The sequence below is a fragment of the Hesperophylax consimilis genome, chromosome 12, assembly GCF_061612785.1.
Source record: "Hesperophylax consimilis isolate HC1 chromosome 12, BYU_Hcon_1.0, whole genome shotgun sequence".
Classification (NCBI taxonomy): domain Eukaryota; kingdom Metazoa; phylum Arthropoda; class Insecta; order Trichoptera; family Limnephilidae; genus Hesperophylax; species Hesperophylax consimilis.
This window is the reverse complement of record NC_142847.1, coordinates 17,269,015-17,285,284: the sequence shown is the minus strand read 5'-3', so window position 1 is coordinate 17,285,284 and position 16,270 is coordinate 17,269,015. Positions and strand designations below refer to the sequence as shown.

General features: G+C 32.5%; 1 protein-coding gene across 1 annotated transcript in view; it reads left to right on the top strand.

The window, feature by feature from the left end:
- The first annotated feature begins 3,399 nt into the window (after positions 1-3,399).
- LOC149419244 (membrane-bound acylglycerophosphatidylinositol O-acyltransferase frj-like) overlaps positions 3,400-16,270 on the top strand; it is a 36,963-nt gene continuing 24,092 nt past the window's right edge. The window contains exons 1-2 of the mRNA XM_089637955.1: positions 3,400-3,458; positions 6,544-6,739. Coding sequence (XP_089494081.1) covers positions 3,434-3,458; positions 6,544-6,739 — 221 coding nt within the window. The 5' untranslated portion in view covers positions 3,400-3,433. The remainder of the gene's footprint in view (positions 3,459-6,543; positions 6,740-16,270) is intronic.

Here is a 16,270-nt window from a genome sequence, read left to right as displayed (position 1 = left end):
TAAATTCAACAGACAATGCCCGGCAACGGCAAGTACTGACTGAACTGATAATAAGTAATCTGACCATCACTCATCTCTTAATGACAAGTTTTATCCTGTATGCTTGTATCGAAGAAGTGGAACATTCGCTGAAAAATAGCAAATGGTAAATTGAAACCACGATATCGACAATAATATCAAACATACGCATTTTAGTTTAACTTTCTACTGAATATACGGTTCCTTCTGATGTGGTGGTAAAACCCCGAACGCCGTCCTTGATATGGTATTATTTGCAAAGAATAGTATGTACTGGTATGTACCCACGCTTTCGACTGTTCTACAGAATATGCGACTAAGCAGTTGAATTTTGGATCGCAATCGAAAACGAACTGCTACGAACATAGGCACAAGTCAAAGTCGGTCTGCGAGTTAAGCGCGCTTAATAAGTAGGTACCTTTTGAATGAGATATTATAACCGAACCGAGTTTTGTATTGTCATTAGCCATCTCGGAAATCTTGTTGGTTGTTCGGCGCTCAGGAGCACATATTAGCTGGCCGCCACTGCTCATAATCTAATTGTACATAATTGTCAGCTAAATTGTAATTGCCACCCCTTGGAAAGTGTAGATTGTATCATGTATCTAGGTGTAAAGATTGATAAATTTATAAGATGGAATGACCATATCGATATGTTAACAAAGAATATCAGGAGACTTACATTTATTTTTAAAGAACTTCGACACATATTGGATAAAGAGAAATTAAAAACTGTCTATTTTGCCTTAGTCCAATCTCGACTTTCTTATAACATAGTATGCTGGGGATCATGTCTAAAGTCCAATGTTGAACCACTAAATATTACTCAAAAATTGATCCTTAAAGAGATGTACAAAAAAAATTATTTTATCCATCCAACCAACTTTATAAGGAATGTAATGTTATGTGCATAAAACATCTATATATAAATCAAATACTTTGTCGATTTTTTATTAATATTAAATTTGCTGAAAGAACACAACAAATGCGGACAACTAGAATTAGCTCTACATTGAACTTTGTGGCGGTACATACTAAAACTTCTTGTGGTCAAAGAAATTATTTATATCAGGCACCACTTATGTTTAACATGCCTTCCAAATCATATTAAGTCTGCCAATTCCTTAGTTAAATTTAAAAGGTTAATTAAGTTATTTGTATTGACAGACGATTGTCTTAATATTTTTTCATCCTTATCCTTTCTTAAATAATCAGATTTTATATAAGTCCCATTTGCTAAAAATTGAATGTCACCCTATCTGTCTTTATTATCTACTTTGCTTTTTTTTTTGCTTTTGAATAGTGATTAATGATTAGTTATGGTTCAAATATTGTTACAATATACTGTCAAATTACCCATCTGGTAACACATCTAATACTTATTTTTTCTTTAATTTTGAAATATTTTGTGTTTGTATGTAGAATAACTTTATGTTTGTGATTACTTTTATGTTTGCTTCACTCAAATGTAAATTGTTAACCTCGATACAGGCTTAGTTCTAGTGAGGTTGATTTTTATGTGAAAAAAATGTTTTATGTTTAGTGAAATGCAATAAATAAATAAATAAATTGGGCTATTAGCCTGCTAAGTTCAGTTGGCAAGCTGTATGATAAAATTTTGATTGAAATGGTAAGAAAGGAAACAAAGGATAAAATATTGGATGTGTAAGGTGCTTTTATGAGTGGAAGGGGGTGCATGGACCAAATCTTCCCATTGCGTATGCTCACTGAGAAGTTTCTGTCAAAAAACCAAAAACTTTTCTGTGCTTTTGTAGATCTCCAAAAAGCATATGACCGAGTCGACAGGAAAAAGCTATGGAAGGTGTTGTCCAAGTATGGAGTGAATACGAATCTGACTCAGGCAATTGCGTCTCTGTATGAAGGAAGGGTGAACGGTGGTTTTACGGGGTGGTTTGATATCACTAAAGGTGTTAAACAAGTCATAGTCAAGTTAAAAGTCACCGTGGTTATTCAATCTACTCATGGATAATAATAATATCTCGTGTCTAGGATGATCGAAGTATGTATGAAGAATGAGTTAATGATGCATGTAAGTAAATCTAAAGTAATTGTGTTTTTAAAAAGAGAGTACGAAAACAGTGTGCAATATAGTTGTGAATGAGGAATACTTGGAGCAGGTGGATGAGTTTGTGTATTTATAAAGTATGTTTACGAGAGATGGTAAAGCCGACAGAGATATTGAAAGAAGGGTAAATGCAGGTAACGCCATTCATGAAAGAATGAACGCAGTTGGAGGCAGAAAAAAAATGTCCAAAGAAGCGCAGTTAGCAGTCCACAATGGAGTGCTGGTACGTACCCTGATTTATGGAAGTGAGGCATGTAACTGGCAGAGAAAGGATGAAAGTAGATTGAATGCTGTTGAAATGAGATCCCTGAGGCGTATGTGTAGTAAAACCATGTATGATTGTGTGAGAAATGTGGAGATCCGCAAAGAGTGCAAGGCTGGTGTAAGCGTAATGAGTAAGATTAAGAAAGGGACACTTAGATGGTTTGGGCATGTAGAGCGAATGAGCGAAGAAAGGAGTGTAAGAAAGATCTATAATGCAAATGCGAATGGTAGCAGAAGTCGGTGACGCCCGAGGAAGACATGGCACGATCAAGTGAATCATTAGAACTAAAGGTAAATACTCCTCCCATAAACACGAGCTCCTGGAGCTCAAATTATGGAGTAGTAGAATAATAACGAAAAAATTATATATATATAAGTCTGCATATTGTCATCATTTATAATGTTAATTAATTTACAAGTAATAAATAAAAAAAATTTTAAAATATATATATACCTACTCAATTCGGACCATGTTAGAATAATAGAAGAGTATCTTTAAGACGATGCATGAATGTGAATGAGGCAAGAAGTGTGTGCCAAGACCGAGCTATTTGGCGGTCCGTCCTCTCTGGTTAGTTAGTTACAGAAATATTGTAGCGTTTGAATTTTGCTGAATTTCCCCATTTGTCTTTATCAGTGGTCTTAACGTTTTGTGTGACTGAAATAGATCACCAATTATTATTATCTACTCAAGTGATTTTCGGCATATTATGCTGAGCTTGTAAAACGTCTTGAGTTATCGCACGCCATAATATGCTATTTTCGACTCTCCGATTTGCTGCACTTACGATATTTTTATATTTTTTTAATAAATCCTAAAAATAAAGGATATACGATAAAATATAGGTGAATTCAACGGCTATATACATTGACTAATTACATGTAAATGCTGCAGACTCTTGCAGTTCGTAGCTTAGCGGGTACAAATTCCCACTGCCAACAATAATGTAATAACAACAAAAAACATAATGGACCCGATCAACTTATATTATAATAACATGATTTTCTTCGAAGACTTCAGTAGTGATTTTGGTATAGAAGACGAATAGTGTTGAAAATAGCACCATGGATACAATTTTCCACAATTTAGGTGCGTGTGCCGAGTTTTATTTTGTGAAATATTTTTGCTGTATTGTTTTAACCCAACAACATTGGAAAAAAACTTCTATTCAAATGAGCTAGCCTAAGAATTGAACTCAAGGCGCTCTATGGGGCCAAAGGGTACATTTCACCGCAAAATTCAGTTTCGTCGTGGGATTCAATCACTGAATCTAATTTCTAGGTCCTTTGACTTTTTTATGATGTGATTATTTGTAGGTTTTCCCGTTAATAATTTATAGACATATCGACAATTTCGATGAAGTTTAAAACCCACTTAGATATATATACACGGTGGCCGGATAAACCATCACAATGATAATTCATGACATCTTTAAAAAGTTATATAAAGTCATGGAAATTGATGAAACAAAAACCTTATTAGCTAGGTTAAGTAGGTTAGGTTAGGTTAGGTTAGGTTAGGTTAGATATTTTTTTTCATCGTTTTTAATGAATTTATATCACTTTTTAAAAGTGTGTTGAATTATCACTGTGTTGAGTTATCATGGAACCCCGAAGGATTTAATCCCGAAATTCCTGAGCATATTTGGAGTAAAAAAATCAACCCGTTCAAAACTAAAGTTATTTCACTATGATACAGCTATATTTAAAAATGTTTTTAAGTAGATGCACGCACCGCGATGAAACGCTGCGGTATTAGAATAGCTAAAAAAGCCAAACCGCATACAAACACGCACCATGGCTGGCGTTTTACCTTAATTTAATGACTTTAGGTGGCAATCACGCATGCACAATGCACATACGGTCATAAATGCACTTCTTCGAAATTGCAGTAGTCAATATACGAAATAAATTTTGGTCCTATTTGGCTCAGTTGTCGCGGTTGACTCCAGTTCCTGGGAAGGAAGGTTCAATACTTAGTCAAACATACTCATTAAGTTATTCCAAAAAATAAATATAAGTTATTCCAAAAAGTCAATAGATGTCGCACATTAAAATAAAAATAAGATATATTTATCCAAGACACTGTCTGGATTGCATTTAGTTCAAATTGAATCATGTGATCATACATCAACATAGCAGCCGATAAAAATGAAGATGATGTTGGTAGTTCTTACTCGAAGTATGATACAGTTGCATATGACCGAAGGACATAGGGTCCCATTAGCAATTGGTAGAGCGGTGCCCCGGAAAGGCAATGGACTTCGGTTCAAGCAATATATGTGACCGTATCTTTTCAACAATGAAATATGTTTATTTTATTTTAGCTTTAAAAAACATTTTAAAAGTTCACAGTAGTTAAAATTAAAAGTTCACAGTAGTTAAATTTAAAAGTTCACAGTAGTTAAATTTAAAAGTTCACAGTAGTTAAAATTAAAAGTTCACAGTAGTTAAATTTAAAAGTTCACAGTAGTTAAATTTAAAAGTTCACAGTAGTTAAAATTAAAAGTTCACAGTAGTTAAATTTGAAAGTTCACAGTAGTTAAAATGAAAAGTTCACAGTAGTTAAATTTAAAAGTTCACAGTAGTTAAAATTAAATCCCTTGGGAGGAAGGTAAGTTTTTGTAAGTTTTTTACAAACAACAAAAACCCTTGGGAGGAAAGTTCAGTCCTCAGTTAAACCAAAAAAAAAAAATTTAAATACAATTATTAATTAAAACAGATGTACTATGTACAGTAAGAAAACTACATTTTTTCTATTTTCTTTAAAATATTAATTTTAATCATTCAGTTTAATTTGTATTATAATTTTTTGTTACTGCGTAATCTCTATTATTATGTTTATTACATTCCTAAACACCTTATTTAATTTTATTTTATAAATATTTTTTTAAATAGAACCTGGTAATAACATTTTTTTTATTATTATTTTAATATAGATCATAGTTACATTAATACATATATATTTTGGAAAATATAATATTTAGGTACATGATTGGTCATGTATACCTTATCAGAAAAGAGGAGCTCTTGTGCCTGATAAGGGAGCCACGATTCTTACTTAGATTCAATGTTATAATATGATGTTACGTGTAAAATATAAATATAATATATATATATATCTATATACATATATTTTTTTTAAGATTAGGTTTTGTGGAAAAAAAGTTTGATTTTATTTATTTGTTCTTGTTGGTTCGTAATACAGCGCAATTCGGAAGGGAGATTATTGTAGTTTTTTATGGCTTGGTAAATATAATGGTTTTGCATTTGAGTTGTTTTAAAGATTGGCGTAATAAATTGATTTCCATTTCTCATCAGTTTGTAAAATTCTTGATATTCTGTGTTATTTTTTTCTTTACACATTTTTATAATTGAAGTTTGCTTAAATATATCATCAATATTTGGTACTGGAAACAATTTAAAAAGCAATTTTGTTGGGAAAGTAGAGTTTTTTTTAAGTATTACCTTTATAATAATTTTTTGCGAGACTTTTACTGAGTTTAGGTTGTTTTTATAAGATCCTCCCCAACCTATGATTCCGTAAATAAGCAGGGAGTGCTTAGTAATATCTAGCCACTCGTATAGTATCAGGAATACCAACATAAGAAAATGTCACAACATAAATTATTTTTTCTTTCATCCCATACAATCCCATATTACGAAATCGAATGTTTATTTTACTTCATTAAAAATTAGAATGCTTAAATTAAAAAATTACCAAATGGAGTTAGTTTCCTTTTACAGTAATTAATGTGAATCAAAAGGTTTTATTTAAAAAAATCATATTAAGCGTGGTCAGCGATCCCGAATATTGACCAAAGTATTTAATCTTTTTTACTTCTAAAATCTTGTAGAATCACCCTCCGAAGTTAGCGCACTTTACCTCTGGACACCCTGTATTAAAAAAGTAATTTACCTGAAAGTACGCCTGCCTAAATTCTTGACACATCAGTACCAGTTTTGAAAATTACCACTTTAATTAAGAAAAATATTATATTATGGATACTGTAAATAGTTCTTTATTGCTTGTTTGAAACGTTCAGATCAAATTTTTTAAAATGACACTTTTATTCAAAATAAAATCAGAGTTCATTGAACTAGAGTTACATCACAGACATACCCATAACCGAAAATAGTATATTTAATGATATGTGATTTTATCTACTCTTTAGAATGGGTAAATATCCTGGTTTTGAGTATGTGGGTATTTGCGTATTACCAGAGGACAGTGATCGGGCGAGAGGCCCGGAAATGGACCTCCACCCTTTGCGGACTGGTGATCACAGTACTTTCCATGCGCTCTCACTCTTGGCACCATATTTTAATGATCATTGCTGCGATCTTCCTCATGAGATCGGTGGGGAAAAGGTGAGTCTTTTATGAAAACAATAATAATGATTGGATTATTTATATAGCGCCGTTTTCGTGAGTAAATCACCCTAAGGGCGCTTAACAACTTAATTTATTCCTTTCAATTAGGCTTATTACTTTTGGCTTATAACTAGGTTTCATAACTAGTGACTTATAACTAGTGGCTTATAACTAAGATTAATTTCGAGTGATTTACAACTAACTAATGGCTTAAAACTATACATATTTTTATGATCTAGTGGGTATTTACACAAAACCGCTGTAATATGACTTGCAACTACGGCTTAAACTAGAGATTTACGACTTACATATTTACGTTTACAAATATATATTGTTATGATTTCTGCCCGTGGTGTCGGTAGTCAGGTATAAAATATTACAAAAATAGTTTACGTATAATAAATGGTTATTACATTAAAGTCGGTAGTCAAGGAGAAAAATCACCTGGACTGAGTAATCAAATACTACTGAAAAAAAACAAATAAGGTCATTATTCTGGATACGACAAGTTGAAAAGGTGAGTCTTTAGTTTTGCTTTGAACTCAGATGAGCTGTCGATCTTTCGTAAATGTGAAGGGAGTTTGTTCCAAGCTGTTGGGCCTGCTACTGCAAAAGCCCGGTCTCCAAAATTGGTATTGGGATTGTGCATAGGTACTGAGAGTCTACCTATGGCTGTTGAAGATGCTGATCGAAGGGTTGCTCGCCTAGTATTAACATCATTTGGAATGCACGGTTCCGACAAGTAGTGTGGCGCCATGTCAAGTACGGCTTTGAAAACCATCCAGCAGAGTTTGAATTGGATTCTCTCAGGGCACTTAAGCCAATGAAGGTTCCGCAAATGTTGTGAGATGTGGGAATATTTGAAAACACCGGTTATCAGCCTTTCTGCAGTATATTTTAGGGAGACTTGTATATATTTATTTTATTTTATTTGGTACAATGTTTTTTAAATTTCAAAGTTTTCCAATAATGTTGGCCCCACTGGGTGGCTTGCCCGTGCTGAGGCCTTCGTTTTATAAAATGAAAATATATTTTTGTTATTTGTTTTTGAGGTGTTATGTCGTGTTGCGCTAACTCCTTCTTTAGCCAACGTTTCGGACAGCATTGCAGTGTCCATCATCGGGGCAGATGTGTTATTTAATAATTGTAATTAATAATTTTAATAACTGTGGTCTATTTTCCAAAAAGCTTATAATCCAGGATAGTACCGTTCCATTTATTCCAATTAATTTTATTTCTTTATTAAGCTAGTGTGTGAAATACTATCAAATGCTTTTTTAAGGTCAATAAATATTCCAATGCATTTTTCATTTAAGTCTAGGGCGGTATATATATAATTTGTTATTTTTGCAATAGCATCGTGGGTGCTGGTGTTTTATTTTGAAACCATACTGTTTAGAATTAATAATTTGATGTTGTTCTAGGAAGGACCAGATTTGATTTTTTACATTTTTTAAATATTTTTGATATATTTGATAAAGGGATATAGGGCGGTAATTTTGTGGGTCGTTTTGGCAGTCAGCTTTATAAATTGGTGTTATTATTGTTCTTTTGTAATTATCAGGAAATACACCTTTTATAAAGTAAGTACTTATTATATGAGTTAGGGGGTAAATTAGATATTGTTTCATTGTTTTTATTACGTTTACATCTATGTTGTCATAACCAGAGGCGGATTTGCAGTCTTGGCCGCCCTAGGCCCCAGACCATGTAGCCGCCCTTTTTTCAGTACCCATCATATTGACCAGGAGTATCCAAACTTTTCAGTAAGTTCCTAGGGTAAAAACCGTTTTAATTTTCCTGCCATTATCATTCATGGTTCATGGGGTGAGATTTGTCCAGGTCTTGGCGGCGGATACATCTGCCCACCTGCTGCGTGGCGGGCCGGATCGAGAGAGACTGGGTGAGGGAGGCCTTTTGACCTTTCCAGCCGGACTATCTTGACCCATCGCCTTGCACCGCAGTTGGAGGGATGTATTCATACGTATGTCACTCCTGGACACACTAATCCCCAGATTCCTACCCACCCCTCATACATTTTCCTTTTCAGAACTTCCTATCCTTCCCTTCCTTAAAAAGACCCTCCAAACAGCATCACCTAAGATGACATAGGTCGTGAGGGAAAATATTTTCCTCAAAGCCTCTTGTGTGGAATTAATGTAAAAAAATACGCTTGCTAAATTCGCTAGTTCAATCACTGTATAATTGTCGATTGTCGCAGGCCGGATTGATGACATTGGCGGGCCGTTGTTTGGAGACCCCTGATATAGACTATAGACTACATAATGAATTTACTTTATTGACAACTTTTATCGAAATCGATTCAGAAATTTAGTTAACTATAATAGCTGCTAGTTTGTAATACTTTCTAAGGTTTCAAGGATTTGAATAAAACATTTAAAACAGTTCTCATACGTGTACATAACGTACATTCCAAATTGGAAAGTATGAAATACGCCATCCCACGCATATTATAGCTCTGTGTGTGAACACGCTATTATGCATAACAATACCTAACGCGGTTCAGTCACTAGCGCAACTGAATCACGGTAGGGATTGGAAATACGCGAGCGGGCGAGCCACGGAGCATGATAGGTCTGGCGAGGGCGGCTGCGGGGCGTGGGGGCGCGCTGTGTGCTGTGTGTGAACACGCTCTTGCATATCGCCATTTCGTACGTAGAATATTTAGGTACTTAGGAAGTAATTTCTTGTTATCATCTGTGACTTTTTTGTCACGATTAGCCGCCCCTAATATCTGGCCGCCATAGGCCCGGGCCTACATAGGCCTAAGGGAAAATCCGCCTCTGGTCATAACGGGGAGCGGAACCCCCCTTTAAATCATCGATAATTTTTCCGACATCAGTTTCTGTTATTTTGTTGAAATTATTATATTGGTGTTGGGAAGCGTGGGGATTTCATTTTATTATTGTTGGGACATGTTTTGATGGCGTTAACCAGATTTTTTCCAACATTTGCAAAATAGTTGTTTAGAATATTACAGCATTTTTTGGTGTTAAGATGGACACTATACGTTTTTTTCCCATCTGAAATTTCGGATATACAACTGTTCTTTCTATTCTTATTTATTATTTCGTTTATTGTAGTCCATATTTTTTTGTTACTGTTTTTAGCATCTAGAATTAATTGGGAGTAGTAACTGTTTTTCGTAAATGTTTTTTATATCTTTTATAATAAGAACGAATTGATTTTTTGGCAGTCGGTTGATTACCTAATTTGTAAAGTTTAATGTATAACTGCTTTTACTAATCCGATAGTGATCCAGGGTTTTATTTTCTTTGTTTTTGAGTTTTGATGCAAATTTTTAATTTCAGAGGCATTTAAAATGTGTTCTGATATTTTTTTTCAAATAATGATGCACATTGATTGGCGCACTTACTGTTTATTATTTCAGTCCATTTTTCTGTTATGAGTGATTTTTCTAATAGTTGGTAGTTAAATGTGGTTTTTGTGGTACTTGATTAAGGTAGGTTTTTAGTTTTATTTTTTGTTTCATTGTTAAAAAGGGTTGCGTGATGATCAGTTATGTTTATCATCCAGATTGAGGATTTGACATTTTTTATATAATTCAGGTTTACATTACACCAAATATGGTCTAGACAAGATGGCGTTTGATTTGGTACTTCACGGGTATAGTTGTTAATACACGATTTGAAGTTAAGATGAGTCATCATGTTCAAGAAGTTATTTTTTTCTATAGAATTATGGTTATTAGAAATATTTATGTTAAAGTCACCACATATAATCGTAAAAATCTTTGTTAAATTATTCAGGTGTAGATAAAGTTCGTTTGTAAAATTCGTTATGTTTGATTTGTGTGAGTGGTATATTATTATGATTCTCTAAATAGAATTTTTAAATTTAATATCTATTTTTAAACAGTTGATAAATTCAATATTTACTTCTTCTGTGTTTATAACTTCACAATCGTCACGTACAAACATAATTATCCCACTATTTTTGTTTATAGATTTTTTAGTTGCTATTCCTCGGTAGTTGGGTAGCGCACTTATGCATTGATCGCTGTTGGAGTGTGTTTCAGTTAACCCTATGCACACCGGTGATGTATTTAAATTATTAATATTTATTAATAATTCATCTAGATTTCTTGAAATACTTCTTATGTTCATGTTTAGCACTAGAAAAGTAGAATCCCTATTTTGACACCATTTGTTAATTTCGGTAACGTTTTCGCATATTTCTTCTGTAATGTTGTAGTTTTGGTCGATTTTTTTGCAATTTAATCATCCATGTTAGTTTTAGTTGATTTGTTCCTTTGCAAATTGTAACATTTTTATGCGTTGTTTGCATTCTTCATGATTTGTTAGAAAAGATTTGTTTTTCAAAAGATTGTTATTTGTGCAGTTTATGCACTTTGGGACTTCATTTTTGTTATTACAGTCTCTAATGCCGTGATCTCCAGCGCAATGAGGGCAAATATGTTTTTCGTTAGTTCGTAGACAGCGCGTGGCTGTGTGGCCGTATTTTTGGCAGTGGAAGCACTGCATTAATGGGTTGCAGTCTTCCACCTTTATTTGGGAGAAATCCAGGTTTACTTTTTGCTTTTTTATTGCATTCAGTGCATTCGATAATAATGTTTATTTGTTTATATTTTTTTTTTTGTTGATTGTTCCCTTTATTTTAATTTTTCTTCCACATATAATGTTTTTATGTCTTCGTTTTGTAGGATTAAGTCATTCATAAATTCTGTATTATTATAATTCTCGTCGATTCCTTTGAAAATCATACACCGACTTATTTTTTTTAAATCGCCCACGTTTATTCCTTCTAGGTTCATTTTTTCGTTTTTTTGTCTTTTTTTATTTTTTTTTATTGAATATACCTACACATTACAATAATTTATAAATGTAGATATTTCGAGGCTGATTGCGAAAAAATTAGATTTTTTTAACGAAAACTGCCCAACTCAATTGAGAAATTATTTCTCGTGTTTGAGTTGGGGAGTGTTGAGAGTCATTATGGTTTATAGGTTGTAAAAATTCACTAGTTGATGAAGCTAAAAATTAACAAATAGTTATTAAACTAGATGATAAATTTGATAACACAATATAATTAAGAAACTAAGAAATTTAATTACAAACTAAAAAATATAACTTAAATAATATAATAGTTATTAAACTTAGAAAAAATAAGATATAAAAATAAAAATGTACTTATTAGGTACCAAATAATAGAAGGTAGGTACAGTACTAGTTGTAAATTTTTCAAAGACTGAGCTGGCAATCTTGTATGAAATGGGTACTTAATAAAATGCAACAACAATAAACGCATATTAGGAAGCGCATAATATAACTTTAGAGGATATGTAAAAAAAATATATGTAGTTTTTTTTTTTTTAAATATTAAATCTTGTTTATATATTTTTTTTTATTAATCATCAATCAATTTTCCTAAATTCATAACGTGAAGTTAGGAAAATTTAATCAATAAAAATTACAAATGAGTTCATATAAACAATTATTTGAAAAATGTATCCAATGAAATTAAAACTTGTGATTACCGTTGGGTTTATCTAAAAGTTTTTTGATTTGTGATTTGAAAGTTTTGTAATTTTTTTCAGTTTTAATTTTATCCGGAAGCGCATTAAACAATTTTATACCTTGATAAGTATAATGATGTTGACCAGCACTAGTTTTACATTTAGGAATTTCTAAGATACCACGTGATCTAGATCGGTTACTTATTTTTGTAGAAATTGTTGAATTGAAATGGTCTTTATGAATTTGTAACAGTGCATTCTTTTTAAAAATTTTGTTTAAGCTAAGAACCCTAAACGAGTCAAACAGCTGCGTGGTTGGAAATATCGATGGTTTTCTTAGGATGACTTTCAAAATTAACCTCTGAACCTTTTCTACAGGTGAAAGGTTAGTTTTGAAAGTCCCTCCCCAACCGATTATACCATATTGTAATATGGATTGAGCAAGAGAAAAATATATAATTGTAATCATACTGGATGATAGGATTGTTCTTAATCTAATAAATATATATATATTAGTTTTCTTACTCTAGTTATAGTATTTTTAATTTGCTCGCTCCATTTTAATTGACTGTCAACTATAACACCCAGATACTTAATGCTATTTTTTCCCATTATGGGTGAACATTTCACATGATTACATTCTTTTTTATTTTCACACTCGGCAGAGTGGATTTTAATTCGAACATTGTTTTCGACGTTTTTTTTCTTTCAATGAGAATGGGATAAAATATGTTTTCTCAGTGTTTAGTGACAGGCAATTTTGGTCAAACCATATTTTTCGAGTGTTTATGTTGGAATTTGCTATCCTCGTTGTTTCCTCCCATGTTTTTCCCTTTGTTATCAGTACAGTGTCGTCTGCATACGGTATGATATCTCCAACTATTGGGAGTGTGAACATATTATTTACATAAATAGTAAAAAGGATTGGACCGATGACAGTTCCTTGCGGAATGCCAAAAGAGGTGGTTTCAGGTTCACTTAAGGTATTATTTATTTTAACGTATTGGAGTCTCTCATTTAAATAACTTTGGAACCATGATAGCGCTATTCCATCTATTCCAATTTGCTTTAGTTTTTCTATTAGTTTGGAATGTGATATGCTATCGAATGCCTTGCGGAGGTCAATGAAGATACCGAGGCACTTTTCTCCATTATCTAACTTTTGCATGATTGTCGATGTTAGTTTAGGAATTGCATCTTGTGTGCTGAGATTGTCCCTAAAGCCAAATTGATGAGGACTCATTATCTTTTTGTCTTTTATGTAGTCGTTGAGTTGTTTCTTAACAATTTTTTCATAAATTTTTGCTATGTTTGATGTAAGAGCTATTGGACGATAGTTAGAAATATTTTCTTCATCACCCGATTTAAAAATTGGGGTAACGATAGTTTTCTTATAATTATTTGGGAATACACCTTTTTTTAAACTGGTATTAATTATATGAGCAATTGGTTTACTGATTTCCTTATGTACGGCTTTCAATGTTGTAACCGTTATATTGTCGTATCCAGGACTTGCTGATGATCTTAAACTTATTATAATATTTTCAACATCTTTGTCAGTTACTGGAACAAAGGTTTGGAAACCTTCCCCATAAAATGTGTTTTGTTCTGGTTGGTTAGTTTGTGTATTGTCAAGGATAATATTACGAGCAAGGTTTGTTCCAACATTTGCAAAATAATTATTAAAAACATTACCACATAGTTTTGGGTTTTTTTCGGTGTCAATGGTGATTCCCTGATGTGAGATTTCCTTAGGTACTTTTCGATTTGTGTTTTTGTTGGTTATTGTGCTGATGATCTTCCAGAATTTTTTGCTGTCTTGACCAGCGTCTTTTATTTTGTCACGAAAGTACTTTTCTTTTGTTAGTCTAATTAGGAGCGTAAGTTTATTTCGGTATTTCTTGTAAAAATTAACCTTTTTTTGGTCGTTTGGGAATTTTTTGAAGTCCTGATAATATTTTTCTTTTTTTCTGATTGATATGACTAATCCTTTTGTTATCCATGGCTTAATTAATCTATGTTTAGATTTTGGTTTATAAACTGTTACTATTGTAGATAAATTTATGTGATCTTGAAAAATTGTTTCGAAATTTTCTGAACATGTATCTGGATTTTCCGATTCAAATACTGATGACCAGTTTTCCGTTTTAAGATTTGCTCCTAAAATTTCCAGATTAATTTTTTTTTTCCATTTTTTTTTTCACCAATTTGATTAGATTTTATATTTCTTTTATCAATATTGTAAACAAATATACAAGTGTAGTGATCAGTAATATTGGTTTTCCATAATATTGACATGGTTTTTTCAATGTTATTTGAGTTGCACCATACGTGATCGATGCAGGAAGGTGTTTGTCCGATCACATTTCGTGTAGCATTATTTATATATGATTTGTAATTTAGTGATGTCATTACATTTATATAATCTTCTTTCACTTTACTACATATACTGTCATCAATATTTATATTGATATCGCCTATGACGATATTGCAAGTATCCTTCAGAGTAAGTAATAATTGTTCCATTTCTATTATAAAATTATGTTGATCAGATCCATGTGTGCGATAGATAGCAATAACATGGTGAATGATTTTGTTCACTTTTAGACTCAGTTTTAAGCAGTTCGCTAATTGCATAGTAATTTCGGTAACTGTAACATTGTTGTGTTTATTCAGTATAAACACCGCAATACCACTGCATTTGTTAATATGAGTTGTAGACGAGTGATATGTATAGTAAGGTATATCGTATCGGGCGTCAGCATTATATATATTTAAATGCGCCTCTGTTAACACAATGATGTCCGGTAATATTTCAAGAAGGCTTAAAGTTAGTACAAACTCTTCCAGGTTTTTTTGTAAACTTCGAATGTTTTGATGTAGAACAACGAATGCAGTCGGGACTTTATTTAATAAGGCATTACATTGTATTGATTCATCGCAAGTATACTGTGAAACTTCAGTTAATTTGTCAATTTCCTCCGTTATAAAGTCATCCATGACTTATTCATAGTCGATTCTCTGCTGTGCTATGATGGACATTCTTTTTCGGTAAAGGCATTTTTCGCTATTTGCACTGTGTTCAGTATTATTTTTTGTCCCAAACGATACATTGTTTTTTTCGCAGTTATAGCATTTTACGATATCTTTGGTTTTTTCGCATTCGCTAAAATAATGATCTTTTGCACAGTGTATGCTTCTGGGCTTGTTCATTTTGTTCAGACATTTTAGGGAAGTATGTCCGAAACCAAGGCAGTGGTAACATTGCATTAAGGGATTGCAATCTTCTATGTGCGCTCGGACAAAACCAATATTGACCCTTTGTTTACCAAGTAATATCTTTCGGATTGGGCCTGTTGTTTCTATTATTACATTGCGCAGTTGGTCACTTTTCTTGTTTTTTTAATATTTTAGTTACTTTAATTGAATCATTTGGGGCATCACTTAGTTCATTGTTTTGCAACAAAAGGTCATTAAGAAAATTATCTTCACTATACTCCCCTCCCACACCTTTAATGATCATGCACGGTCTCTTCTTTTTTAATTCTGAAGCAGATATTCCGTTTTTATTTTTATTTATTTCCGTTTTTAGTTTATCTGCGTCTTCTTTTTTCGAGCAAGTCATAATTATTTTTATTTATATTATTACATTTATACCAATTCCTAGGTTAGGTACTTTGATTGTTTTTGTAATAATTTTCTTTATATCCTCAGATGTTTCTTTGCCTTCTGCAGCAATCATAACGGCATATTTGGGTTCTTCGATTTGTACCGTTCGTTCTTTTAGTACCATTGCGTACGATTTTGGTTCATTATTTTTTTCGAGTTTGGTGATAACTTTTTTTTGAAGATCTATTATTTGTTCCAGGAAATTGTTTCTTTCTTGTTTCCAGGTTTCTTCTAATAGGTTTATGGTTAATTCGAGGTTATTTCGCACTTTCGAATCTTTTACTGTAGGTATATTTTTTAGGTCACTTTTAATGTTTTCGATTAATTTTAGCACGTCCATC